The 13,974-nt window shown below is 39.8% G+C and overlaps 1 protein-coding gene across 2 annotated transcripts in view; it reads left to right on the forward strand.

The window, feature by feature from the left end:
* The first annotated feature begins 9,999 nt into the window (after nucleotides 1-9,999).
* YIPF4 (Yip1 domain family member 4) overlaps nucleotides 10,000-13,974 on the forward strand; it is a 41,534-nt gene continuing 37,559 nt past the window's right edge. Inside the window, exon 1 of one of the 2 annotated variants that reach the window (XM_082745284.1) lies at nucleotides 10,000-10,315. In XM_082745284.1, the coding sequence (XP_082601410.1) occupies nucleotides 10,237-10,315 (79 nt within the window). In that variant the 5' untranslated portion in view covers nucleotides 10,000-10,236. The remainder of the gene's footprint in view (nucleotides 10,316-13,974) is intronic. The other variant, XM_082745285.1, reaches the window with a different exon arrangement.

Genomic DNA, 13,974 nt, shown 5'->3' on the forward strand with positions numbered 1-13,974 from the left:
GTTAAGGGGCACCTCGGTGGTTCAGTTGGCTAAGTCGCCAACTCTTGATCTCAGGTGTTGATTTTGGGGTCATGAGTTTAAGCCCTGCATTGGGCTCCATGCTAGGGTGGAAACTACTTAAAAGATAAATGAATAAACTATTTAATAAAAAAAAATATATTTAGGGGCACCTGGGTGGCTCAGTGGGTTAAGCCTCTGCCTTCAGCTCTGGTCATGATCCCAGGGTCCTGGGATTGAGCCCCGCATCAGGCTCTCTGCTTAGCGGGGAGCCTGCTTCTTCCTCTCTCTCTGCCTGCCTCCCTGCCTACTTGTGAACTCTGTCTGTCAAATAAATAAATAAAATCTTTAAAAAAATACATTTAAAAAGATTTTTAAAATATTTTGTCAGAGAGCCAAACAAGTGCCCATTTTTTAATTTTTTTAAAGATTTTATTTTATTTATATTTTAAGATTTTATTTGAGAGAGAGAGCACAGATGCAGGGGTGAGACAGAAGGAGAGGAAAAGGGAGAAGCAGACTCCCCAATGAGCACAGAGCTCCACATGGGGCTTGACCGCAGGACCCTAGTATCATGACCTGAGCCAAAATCAAGAGTCTGACCCTTAACCAACTGAGCCATACAGGTGCCTCTTAAGATTTTATTTTTAATGGTTGTTATTAATAAAACTACTATGGATATTTCTGTATAAGTTTTTGTGTAGATATAGGTTTTCATTAGATAAATATTTAGGATTGGAATTGATAGGTCACATGGTAAATATATATTTAACTTTCCAAAAAAACTGCCAAATAGATGGCTTTATGTGTTAGAATTTCAGTTGGTCTACGTCCTCTCCAATATTTAGTATTATCAGTCCTCTTAAATGTAGTTATTCTAATGAGTTTGCAGTGTGGTTATAAATTTATATTTCCATTCTGACTAATGATGTTGGGTACCTTAATATGCTTATTGGCTAAATGAATATCTTCTTTCAGGAAATATATCTTTGAATTCTTTGTCCATGTTTTAATGACAATGAGTTATAAAAATTTTCTAAGTACTCTAGGGACAAATCATTTGTCAGATATATAGATTGTGAAGATTTTCTTTCAGTCTGTAGTTTATCTTTTCATTGACTTAATTTCTTCAAGTTTCAAAATGTTGTGAAGCACAATTCAGCATTTATTTCTTTTATGAGTTATGCTTTTTGTATCATGTTAAGACCTTTGTTAATTCAAGATAGCAAAGATTCCATCTGCAATTTTAATCCTCCTTTGCCCTGTAATATAATATAGTCAGAGGTTCTGGGTATTAGGAGTGGATATCTTTGGGGAGTCATCATTCTGCCTACCATGTATGTCCATTATCAGAATGAAGAACTGCTCTTCTGCTCCTACTTTGTTGAGTGTTTTTACTTGTTTCTTTTTTAATTTATTTTTTATTTTATTTTAATTTTTATTTATTTTATGACAAATTTTCTTATTTGATTATAGTTGACACACAATGTTACATTATTTTCAGACATACAACATAGTGATTCAAGATCTCTATGTCATGCCATGCTCACCATGTAGCTACCATCTATTGCACTATAACTCTATTACAATACATTGACTATATTCTCTCTGAATGCCTTTCATTCCAGTGATTTCTTTATTCCATAACTGGAAGATTATATCTTCCTCAGCCCTTCACCCATTTTCTGAGTGTATTTTATCAAGACACATACTATTTATTGTTTGCTTCCCACACTGTGAAGTGTTTTACACTTACTATGTCATTTAACTCTTACCTATGACAGGATTATCATCCTCAATTTACAGAGGAGGAACTGAGGCTTAGAAAAATGAAATAACCTCCCCAGAGTAATATAGCTAATATTTAGGATTAGAATTGATGGGCCATATGGTAACAGCAGAAGTAAAATTTGAACAGAAATACATTAAAACTAAAAGCCAATGTTTTAGTAACTACCGAAATAAATTTGAGTTTAAATGTTCTTCATTTTCTGCACAAGGTCATCCACTTATCTCTTTATTCTTATTTTTAAATTTTATTTATTTGACACAGAAAGAGAGCAAGAGCACAAGCAAGGGGAGTGGGAGAGGGAGAAGCAGGCTTCCTGCTGAGCTGAGCACCTAATGTGAGACTCCAACCCGGGACTCTGGGATCATGACCTGAGCAGAAAGCATATGCTTAACTGACTGAGCCACCCAGGATCCCCATCCACTTATCTTTTTAAACAGCTTTATTGAGACATAATTCACATACCTTACAATCCAGTAATTTAAGGTGTATAATTCAATAACTTTTAGTCTATTCTCAGAATTTTATATCCAACATTACAATTTTAGAACATTTTCATTATCCCCAAAAGAGAATCTGTACTTCTTAACTATTACCCCTAACCCCAATGCTCCCCACCCCTACGCAACCACTAATCTACTGTCTCTACAGACTTGCCTATTCTGAATATTTCATATAAATGGAATTACAATACATGGTTGTCTATAAATGGCTTCTTTACTTAGCATAAGATTTTCAAGATTTATCCCTGCTGTAGCATGTATCTGCCCTTCATTACTTTTTATTGCCAAATAATATTTCAGTATATGGATATACCAAATTTTACTTGTTCTTGTGGATTAGAACTTCTTCATTTTGGGCTATTATGAATGATGCTACCACACAAGCTTTTGTGTGGACATATACTTCATTTCCCCTTGGCATGCACATAGGAGTAAAATTGATAGATCATATAGATCATTTGAGTAAATGACATACTGTTTTCCTAAGCAGTGGCACTACTTTACATTAATGAGGATAGTGTGTGATGGTCCCAACTTCTCCACATCATTTAAAAAAGGGATTTTTAAAATTTATTTGAGAGAGACAGAGAGTGCAGAAGCTGGTGCAGGGGAAAGCCAGAAGGAGAAGCAGGCTCCCCACTGAGTAGGGACCCATGATGCAGGGCTCCATCCCAGGACCCTGGGATCACGACCTCAGCTGAAGGCAGACAGTTAACTGATTGAACCATCCAGGCATCCCATCTCCACATCCTTGTCAACACTTGTTATTATATGTCTTTCCTACTACAGCCATCTTTATTGTGTGTAAAGTGGTATCTCATTTTGTTTGCATTCATTTGTTCTTTCACTTACTCATTTATTTTTTATGTAAAAAATAAATAAGTGCTACCCTACAAACCAACAATTGCACTATTAGGTGTTCACCCCAGAGATACAGATGTAGTGAAAAGAAGGACCATATTCACCCCAATGTTCACAGCAGCAATGTCTACAATAGCCAAACTGTGGAAAGAGCAGAGATGCCCTTCAACAGATGAATGGCTAAAGATGTGGTGCATATATACAATGTAATATTACTCAGCCATCAGAAAGGATGAATACCCACCATTTGCCTTGATATGGATGGAACTGGAGGGAATTATGCTGAGTGAAATAAGTCAAGCAGAGAAAGATAATTATCATATGGTTTCACTCATGTGGAACATAAGGAATGGCGCAGAGGACCACAGAGGAAAGGAATGGGAATGGGAATGGAATGGGAAAACTGAATGGGAAGAAATCAGAGGGAGATAAATCATGAGAGACTCTGGACTCCAGGAAACAAATAGGGTTATAGAGGGGAAGGGGGTTGGAGAGTGGGGTAACCAGGTGATGGTTATTAAGGAGGGCACATGTGGTGATGAGTACTGGGTGTTATACACAACTGATGAGTCGTTGGAAAGTACATCAAAAACTAATAATGTACTATATGCTAGCTAACTGAACATGTTGAAAAAATAAATAAGTTAGTAGATAAATAGAACAATGACATTTTGTGATAAGTGCTGGGAAAGAAATAATCAGGATACTATAATAGAGATTGATGTGGTAGCCAAGGAATCTAGAAAGTTTACATTTAAGCTGGGGTCTTTTTTTTTTTTTTAAAGATTTTATTTACTTATTTGACAGAGATCACAAGTAGGCAGAGAGGCAGACAGAGAGAAGGGGGAAGCAGGCTCCCCGCTGAGCAGAGAGCCCGATGTGGGGCTCGATCCCAGGACCCTGGATCACGACCAGAGCGGAAGGCAGAGGCGTCAACCCACTGAGCCACACAGGTGCCCCAAGCTGGGGTCTTAAGGGTGAATTTAACCAGCCCTAAAAGTGCCAGGAAAGAACCTTCCAAGCAGAAGGAAGCAAGCACAGAGCCTTGCTAATTCTAAAAATGAAAAAAAAAAAAAAAAGCCAGAGTAACAGATTGCAAGCAGGAGAGTGACATGAAAGGAGTCTGAGGAGGTAAGCAAGAGATAGTAAGGAATTTGGATTTTACCCTAAATACAGTGGGAAGCCAAGGAATGATTCTACATTAAACATGGTGACATGGTGTTTGTGTTTTTAAAGGTTGCTTTAGCCGCTCCAATGTAAAACCAGTTAAAAAGTGATTGCAGTTGTTCACGTGAGAAATAACAGTAACTTGAATACGAGTGGTGGTATCAAAGATGGAGAGAAGTGCTTTCCAGGTCTGTGAGAGGAAGAACAAGCAAGACTGGATGGGACTCCGGTAAGTGACAGACAAGAGTCAGTAATGGCACTGAAGTTTCTGGCTTTGATGATGAAGTGAATGAGGGTGCCATCTACCAAAATAGAAAACCAACAAGTGAAAAATGAATTAGCAATGGTATGGCATACTGGTCCTTATGTAATGACCCTACAATGTGCTTAAATACATTCTGAGAGCTTTCAATTCCGTTTTTCCAGATTTACCATCCAGTCCTTTAAGTGTACACAACATCTGCTTCCTTGGCTATAAATTTAATGACAGTTGCCTGCGGTCAGGGATTTATTTACCTTTACATTACAGTTTTTTGTATTAAATTCTTCTCTCACTAGCATTAACTAAAAATTGAAAACACATCCTTTCATTCCCATTCAGATTTCTCTCCTACCCACTATTTAGATTCTGTCCACTTTTCAAGTACTTTAAAGTATCATAAGGTAATTGAAATCAATGAAATGAAAATTGAAACAACAAAATATGTATCACTCATCACATTAGCGTGTTTGGAAAAATTACTATAGCTAGCGTTAATAATGGAAATGGAGTAGGGAAAGAAGTACTCTTACACTCAGTCAATAGAGGTACAACTTCTTGTTACCTCTATAACGGGACAAGTTAGCAATATGTATTTAAACACTATGGAGGGGCGCCTGGGTGGCTCAGTGGGTTAAAGCCTCTGCCTTCGGCTCAGGTCATGGTCCCAGGGTCCTGGGATTGAGCCCCGCATCAGGCTCTCTGCTCAGCGGGGAGCCTGCTTCCTCTCTCTCTGCCTACTTCTGATCTCTGTCAAATAAATAAATAAAATCTTAAAAAATAAATAAATAAACACTATAGAGATTTGTACCCTCTTTGACTTCAGTTATTTCTCTTTGAAAATCTTATCCTAGAGAAACATTCATGAATATGTACAAAGCTGAAAGTTTGTTTATCATGGTACTGTTTATAATTATGAACATTTGGAAGGAAATCCAATGTCCAAAGATAGGGAATTTTCTTTAATAACTATAACATCTTCACTAAATGAAATAAAAGGCAGCATTATAAATATAGAAAAATATATGGTGACATTGAAAATATTAATGTTGTAAAACAGTGTGTATGAGGTAATATAATTTTATACACAAAATCCTTTCAAAAGGATTGTAAAAATTTACATGAAGATGTTAATGGTATTTACCTCTATAGGTAATATAATAGGGCAATTTTTCCTTTTTATTTCCTCTAATAAGTATGCATTAATTTTAAGATGAAAAAAGTTATAAAGATAACCAAAAAACAAGCCATGGGTTTCCTACTGGAGTTTGAGGTAATCCCAGTGACTATCACAGTTAAAGTTTCTTCATCTGAGTAAACTAGCCCTCTTAAACAATAGTTAAAACATGAAAGTCAAATTAGCAAATGAAACATAGCATTTGAAGGTCAACAAAACCATTATTTAAAGAACCAAAAGAGGACATAAATTCCTGAAACAAGATTCCAGAGACAAGAATCACAGTCTGAAAATCTCCTGACCTCAACTGCCCAAAGTCTGGATTGGAGGAATGGATGTCTACAATTTACTAAGATTATATGACAACCCAGTGACTGAGAATACAGCAGCCCTTGCACAGCAACATCAAAACTACTCTTTTAAGTTCTGTTGTGGCCACTGCAAGTTGAATGCAAGGTGTCACATTCAGTAAACAACCAGAGCTGTGTGAAGTGACCCACTAACTTGAATAGAGCCAAAACCCAAACAAAACAAAACAAAACACCAACACCACCACAAAACTTAAACATCAAAGGGGGAATACTGAACTCTCAGGCGTAGCAAAACACAATGCGGTTTCAGAGCATTGAGGTCGGAGCCCTGGAGTCAGATTACTAAAAATCCACATCCTGATTTTGCCAGTTAGTATTTCTGTGATCTTTGGCAAGTGATTAATTTTTATATGCCTCATATTCCTTGTTTGTAAGATGGGGAAAGAATACCTACTTCATGAGTTTGTAATGAGGATTAAATGATTTAATGTAAAACATTGACAGTAGTTGGGGTGGGGGAGGCACAGTTGGTTGGGTATCTGACTCTTAGGTTTGGCTCAGGTCATGGTTTTGGGGTTGTGAGAGTGAGCCCTGTGTTGGGCTCCATGATCAGTGTAGAGTCTGCTTGAGATTCTCTCTCCCTTTCCTGCTGCCCCTCCCCCTCCCTTTTTCTGGAATAAATAAGAAAATCTTTAGAAAAAGCACTTCGAGTATTACTTGGCACATAGTAAGTGCCATGAAACTGTTAGCTAAAAGTATCCTTGAAGGGTTACTATTACTGTTATATATCTAATTGGAGCTTCAGAAGGAGAGGAGAGAGAGAAAAGTAGTGGCACTATTGGAAGAGATAATAACTAAAATTTTCAGGAACTGAAGAAAGACAACAACCTTGAGGTTCAGGTTACCCAATAAATTCCAAGCAGTATACGCAAAAAGAAATCCATACCACTTACTCATTTCCACTTCCATTCTCTGCATACAGAAAGGCAAACACATATTAAAAGCAACCAAAGAAAGGGGCGCCTGGGTGGCTCAGTGGATTAAGCCGCTGCCTTCAGCTCAGGTCATGATCTCAGGGTCCTGGGATTGAGCCCCGCATCGGGCTCTTTGCTCAGCGGGAGCCTGCTTCTCTCTCTCTCTCTCTGCCTGACTCTCCGCCTACTTGTGATCTTTCTGTCAAATAAATTAATAAAATCTTTAAAAAAAAAAAAAGCAACCAAAGAAAATAGAGAAATCATCTTCAGTCAAATGAAGCTCATTTCCCAACAGCAACTAGAAAACAAAAGAGAGTGGAATATCTTCAATGTATTGAAAATATTTTAAAAGATTTTTTTCATTTATTTGAGAGAGAGAATCTTGCTTCCAAAGAAAGGAAAAAAGAATGAAGAAAGGTGATCAGAGCATAAGGGGCTTGTGGGACACCATCAAGTGGACCAAATAATTATGGTATTATGGAAATACCACAACGAGGAGAGAGAGAGAGAAAGGGATAGAGAAATTATTTGAAGATAAAATGACTGGGAATGTGCAGGTTTTAGAAGAGAGAGTTGAAGAACCAGAGGAGTCACCAACTGATTTGAGAAGCTAAGCACATCCAACTCCTGAAGTGAGTGTGACAGTTCATCTGGGTAACTATCACCTCTGTGGGGTCACAGCTAATTGTCTAGTGGCCTCCGTTGGTTGACAGGGTTTGCAAATAGCATGAACACTTGAATGTAAACCATAGGACCATCAGGAGTAGCTGGAACTCACTGCATTTGTTCATCACCACATCTAAGAAGAGGCTTACAGTGCAATGGCTATTCCTTCACTTCTACCTTACAAATCTTGTACAAACTATTCTTTTGAGAAACTCTAACCTGAAGGCATATACAAATATGAATTCTACAAATCATAGTTCCAAGTTAACTGAGTGTATCCAGTACAAATGATCACATCCTTCAAATGTTTGCTCAACTGTCACTTTCCCAATATCCTGACAATCCTATTTCATTTTATATTTTTAAAAATATGGAATGCTTCATGAATTTGCATGTCATTCTTGTGCATGGGCCATGATACTCTTCTCTGTATCGTTCCAATTTTAGTATATGTGCTGCCGAAGCGAGCACCTGGCCATCCTATTTTAAATTGCAACTCATCTCACCTCCTTTGCAGGCTAACTGTTCCTAGATTGCCTGTAAATGGTGGTGTTCCAAAGAGCATCATTCTTGGTACTCTTCTCCCACTTACCACACTCTTCCTGGGACATCTCATCTATATTCATACATGCAATTACCAACCATACACTGATGATTATGACACTACCTTCAGTTCAGAACTCTGTGCACTGAGTCTTTATTACCGAAGAGTAACCAGTCAGCTCAGCCTGCGTATTCTTAAATGCATGGTGTTCAAAACTTTCCCCTCTCCCCACACGAGGTCCTCTTCTTCCTCTTCTTCTGTTTCATCACTTGACAAATAACAAACACATCCAACCACCTAAGCAAGAAACATGAAATCACACTAGGCTCTTTCCTTTTCTTTAATCCAAACTCTTCCTATTGATCATGAAGTTCTGGGGATTCTTAAACTTAGTATATCTCATATATGTTTTCTCTTTGCCATCTCCAATGCTGCAACCAAAGCCCAAGACTTATATTTCTGCAAATGTCTCATACAAGTATGTGCTCTCGATATCTGATATGTCATTCCTTTGCTGTAATTCCTTTAATGGTTCCTCTAACACTTCCAGAAAAGAAGGGGGAAAAGCCAATCTTTGAATAGCATGCAAGATTATTAATGATCTTTAAAAAAAAGATTTTATTTATTTATTTATTTGAAAGAGAGCAAGTGAACGCACACAAAGGTTGCAGGCAGAAGGAAAAGTAGGTTCCCCACTGAACTGGACCCTCAGTGCAGGACTCAATCCCAGGACCTTGGGATCATGACCTGAGCCAAAAGCAGATGCTTAACCAACACAGCCACCCAGGCGTCCCTTATGATCTCTTCTTTACCTATTCATGCAATCTCATTTGTAGCCATTTCTCCCATCAGACTTAAACTCCAAAAAAATCTAGATGACTTCTGGTTTCCCAAGTACATTAAATGATCTCTGGAATATTAGGACCCAAGCTGACAGCAAGCCCCACCTCACCCTCCCCCCCCCCTTCTTCTCCAGAAGTTTTCACCCTCCTTTAGGTACCAACTTAATTGTTATCTTCTATGCAAACACTTTCAATATTCCCTTCTAATCTATTGCTCTACCGCTGATGCATCACGCATCTCTGCAAGTCTTGTCTCATGTTTTACCCCAAACCCTCTCTCTCCAGATTGGAAGCCACAGTTATGTAACTTGTATATTAAATTTAAGTATATTTATTTAAGCGTTTAAAAACGTAGATGGGTCCGTAAATTTGGTTAAGTTTATCAACAGACAGGGCCTCGTAGTGAAAATAGCACTGGACTAGAAGTCAGAAGATTTGAGTACCATCCTAATTCTATTCCTTCCTTATTTGGGCCTCAGTGGTCTCCCTCATAATGTAGCTAGAGTACAGCCCCAGTTTCTGGGTGGCAATTTACAACTTCTCTGCTTCTTTATTATTACCCAATCCAGCCCCCTTCCTTTTATATGATTTACTCAAAATCCCATGACAAGTAATCACAGTAATGGGAAAGCAAAGCAATCTTGGTATCCTAGACCGGAGTTGACCTCTAGGAACGTTCCGAGTTCTAAAATTCTGTAACCCATCCACTTAACAAAAACGTTATAAACAAGTATAGATAAGCTACAAGCGAAGAGACATAAAGTAAACAATAGCAGCCAAAAATGTAGGTGAAGCATCGAGGTTCCACGAATTAGAGGCGAACTTCCCATCCTCGGGTCAACTTCCGGAATCAACAACGGAGAGACCCAATCAGAACCTTTCTCCCAGGAGCCAATGGGAGAGCACATTACAAAGAGCCAATCCAAGGGCCGCTGTCACTGTTGTGATGCTGTCAGGGCGCCGGCGTCGTGGTGCTTGGGCGGTCGCCACCTAAAGGACTTCGTTGGGGCAGCCTCGGGGGCAGCTTGTCTCCGGCCTCGCTGCCAGCCTGCTCATCCCGGATCGCGGGCCTCAGCGTAGGGTGTGCGTGCGGGCGGGTGCCTGGGCCGCCTTGGGGCCTGGGCCCAGCCGCAGAGGGGCCGCGAGATGCAGCCGCCGGGCCCGCCCCCGGCGTATTCCCCCACGAACGGGGACTTCACCTTTGTCTCTTCGGCAGACGCGGAAGGTGAGGCTGCACCCCAAGAAGGCCCGTCCCCCCAGTAGACGCGGGGTCCCACGCGGCGGGCTCTCTCCGGTGCTGAGGTGGTTGCGGCCGGGTGGGGACGGGCAGGAAGCCGACTGGGGACCGGAGCCCTCTGCGCCTGCCCGGCCTTCGGGAAGGGCCTGAGTGGCGGGCGGGGGACGACGTCCCAAATTCCTCGCCCCGCGCCTCAAGTGAGCCCACGCCACAGTAGGATTTTATTTCTGCAGTGACTTGCTGTTATTCAGAAAAGGGGTGGTTAGATTGGCCAGGGTAGGTGTCAGAATGAAAACAGTGTAGGGGAGCGGTGGTCCTCTCTTATTTCTGGATAACTTCATGCTGGGCGTAGATTCGGTACTGCGAATACAAACTTCCCTCTGGGAGTTCGTGGGGGTTTTTGTTTTGTTTTGTTTTGTTTTGTTTATGGACTCTGATATCTTGCGGACGTCCCAGTTTTCCTCCTGTTTTATAGTGTTTGACCTCAATATTCAGAGAAGTGGGCCCACGTATGTTTGAAACTTCTTGTAATACAGTTGGGTTGTTCCCAAAGGCTTTTACTTAATTCCTTGTCCTGTTGCGAGGAAGCAGTTCTGCTAGATTTTTCTTTTTCAACATCACAGGAAAGTTTGTTTTCCTCTTCTCTGTTCCTCACCAGACTCTCTGGAACCCGTATTTTTCTCTGCTAGTCAGTTTCAAATTCTACTTTTGTTAGACTATGTAACCGGACTTACTCCCTGATAATAAAAAAGATTACGCATAAAGCTGTAGAAATTTCAGTCTAGAGAAGAAGAACCTAGAGTTTGCCAGGAAATCTGGTTTCAGGGGCGCCTTCGTGGTGCAGTCGGTTAAGCATCTTCCTTTGGCTCAGGCCAGGATCTCAGAGCCCTGAGATCAAGTCCCACATGGGGCTCCTTGCTGGGAAGGGAGCCTGCTTCTGCCTCTGCCTGCTGCTCCCCCTGCTTATGTTCTCTCTCTCTTTCTCTCTCACTGACAAATAAATAAATTCTTAAAAAAAAAAGGGGGGAAAGAAATATGGTTTCAGAGTGCATCAGTTAGTGTAGCTTCTTTTCCTTTTCTTTGTTTTGTTTTCCTCTTGATTTGTGAGTGGTGGTGTTTGAAAAAAACCAATGTTGCATATGTTAACTACCTAAAATTTAAAGTTTAAAAAAAAAGACGGGCGGGGGGGGGGCGCTTGGGTGGCTCAGTGGGTTAAAGCGTCTGCCTTCAGCTCAGGACATGATCCCAAGGGTCCTGGGATTGAGTCCACATCAGGCTCTCTGCTCAGCAGGGAGCCTGCTTCCTCCTCTCTCTCTGCCTGCCTCTCTGCCTACTTGTGATCTCTCTCTGTCAAATAAATAAATAAAATCTTTAAAAAGATAAAGTTCTATTTTTTTTAAAAATGGTATTATAATTTTGGTTATAATTTAAAATGGAAAATATAATTTTTATTTATCATAGAGAACATAGCTGATACTGCTATTTTACTTTTTTTCCTAAAATTTTAAAAAAGATTTTATTTATTTGAGAGAGAGAGAGCAGGTACAGGAGAAGAAGGAGAAGCAGACTTCCCACTGAGCAGGGAGCCCATTGGGGGCTGGATCTCAGGACGCTGGCATCATTACCTGGGCCAAAGGCATGTGCTTAGCCCACTGAGCCACCCAGGCTCCCTTGATACATTTATTTTAAACTTAATATGAATATTTGGTGAAATATAGCAACCCAAAGTATTTCAGTTTGTTTGATCTAAATTTGGTAGCATAGTGATTTGGGAGGTATATCAACTTTAATTTACTAGACTTTAAAAAAAATTGTCTTGCCATTGTTCAGACTCATGTATCTGTGTGTATATGTGCCTTATCCACCCTAACCCACTGAAATAACTTTTCTCAAACACACCTAAGAAAACTAACAGTGATACAACAAGCTAACCCATTGACTCTATACTAAACCAAGAAGCCTGGAATAAGTAATCTTAACCTAACGGACGGATGTAAGGTTTATTCGAACTTGTCCATTTAGCTTCTAAGGATACAGACTCCCTGTATATCCAAAGATGTATAGACAAAAATAGATATATGTATAAAAATACCCTCAAGTGGATGACATTGTGCATTTTAAATTCAGAGGATTTTTTAAAGATTTTATTTATTTATTTATTTGATAGAGAGAGAGCATAAACAGGGGGAGTGGAAGACAGAGAGAGAGAAGCAGTTTCCCTACTGAACAGGGAGTCTAACGCAGGGCTCGATCCAAGGATTCTGGGATCGTGACTTGAGCTGAAGGCAGACGCTTAACCGATTGAGCCCCCCAGCTGCACCTAAGTTTACAAAGTATTTTAAGCAAATGACTTCTTTGGTCTTTTTTTTTTTTTTTTTTAAAGATTTTATTTATTTATTTGACAGACAGAGATGACAAGTAGGCAGAGAGGCAGGCAGAGAGAGGAGGAAGCAGGCTCCCCGCTGAGCAGAGAGCCCAATGTGGGGCTCAATCCCAGGACCCTGGGATCATGACCTGAGCTGAAGGCAGAGGCTTTAACCCACTGAGCCACCCAGGCGCCCCTTCTTTGGTCTTTATAAGAATTCTTCTGAGCTTTATTTTTCTTATATTTTATGATGAAAATGAGGCTTAGAGAAGTTCAGTAACCTCCATGTGAAGGATCTGAATTCAGAGCTAATCAGAATTATTTTCATGAAATTGTGGTGATTCTTATATTTTTGTAAAAGAGTCCTGGGTTTACTTCCTGGCTTTGGCAGTTACTATACATGTGATGTTGCCCAAGTTACTTAGCCTCTCAGCTTCAGTTTTCTCATATACAGACTGGGAATTAATACACAAGTGCTGAAATAGTTTGCAGATGCACAGTACTTAGTACTATATCTGGAAGATTGAAGAGCTTGGTACATGGTAGCAATGATACTGCTGCTCAGTTTTCACTATTAACTGGCTCCACACTTATTTTTTATTGTTTTCGAACATGAAAATTTGACTCTACAACTCTCTTTTCTCTGGTTCCTAAGCATGTCATGTAAATTCTTTCTTCTTTACTCTAACCATGAGTATTTTCAGTGTATATTTTCCTTCTAAATTCTGTCCAGGTCTCTCTCAATGATACCTGTCTGTAGTATTTGTGCATACAAATCCTTTGTTATAAAATGTCCCTTGGTGTCTTCTCTCCAGACCTATGCATATCCTGATCCTCATGCTTAGAAAGCCTTTCTCCTCCTTCCCTGGAGTTAAGACTTAAGACAGAACTGGAATGCTTCTTCCTTGATGAAACCTTGCTTAACTGTCCGTTAGAAACAGAGAATTCCCTGATCTTTTCTATACCCCAGCACTTACCACAGAATCCAGAATGTAAACATCACAAAGTAATTGTTGAAGGAATAAATGATTTCGGCTTTTATCTCATATGACATTGATACTTGGGACTATAAAGCAGCACATTTTGGATGGTATAACTAAAAAATTACTGGATGTAGAGCCAGCAGACTTCAGTTAAAGTCCTGAGTCTTAGAGTAGCTATGTGATATCAGGCAGGTTACATAGCTTCTATAAGCTTCTGTTTTATCACCTGTGAAATGAAAAGCAGGGGCACCTGGCTAGCTTAGTTCATAGAGCATACAACTCTTTATCTTGGGGTCATG

This window comes from Mustela nivalis (assembly GCF_964662115.1).
Source record: "Mustela nivalis genome assembly, chromosome: 8".
In the NCBI taxonomy this organism is placed as follows: Eukaryota; Metazoa; Chordata; class Mammalia; order Carnivora; family Mustelidae; genus Mustela; species Mustela nivalis.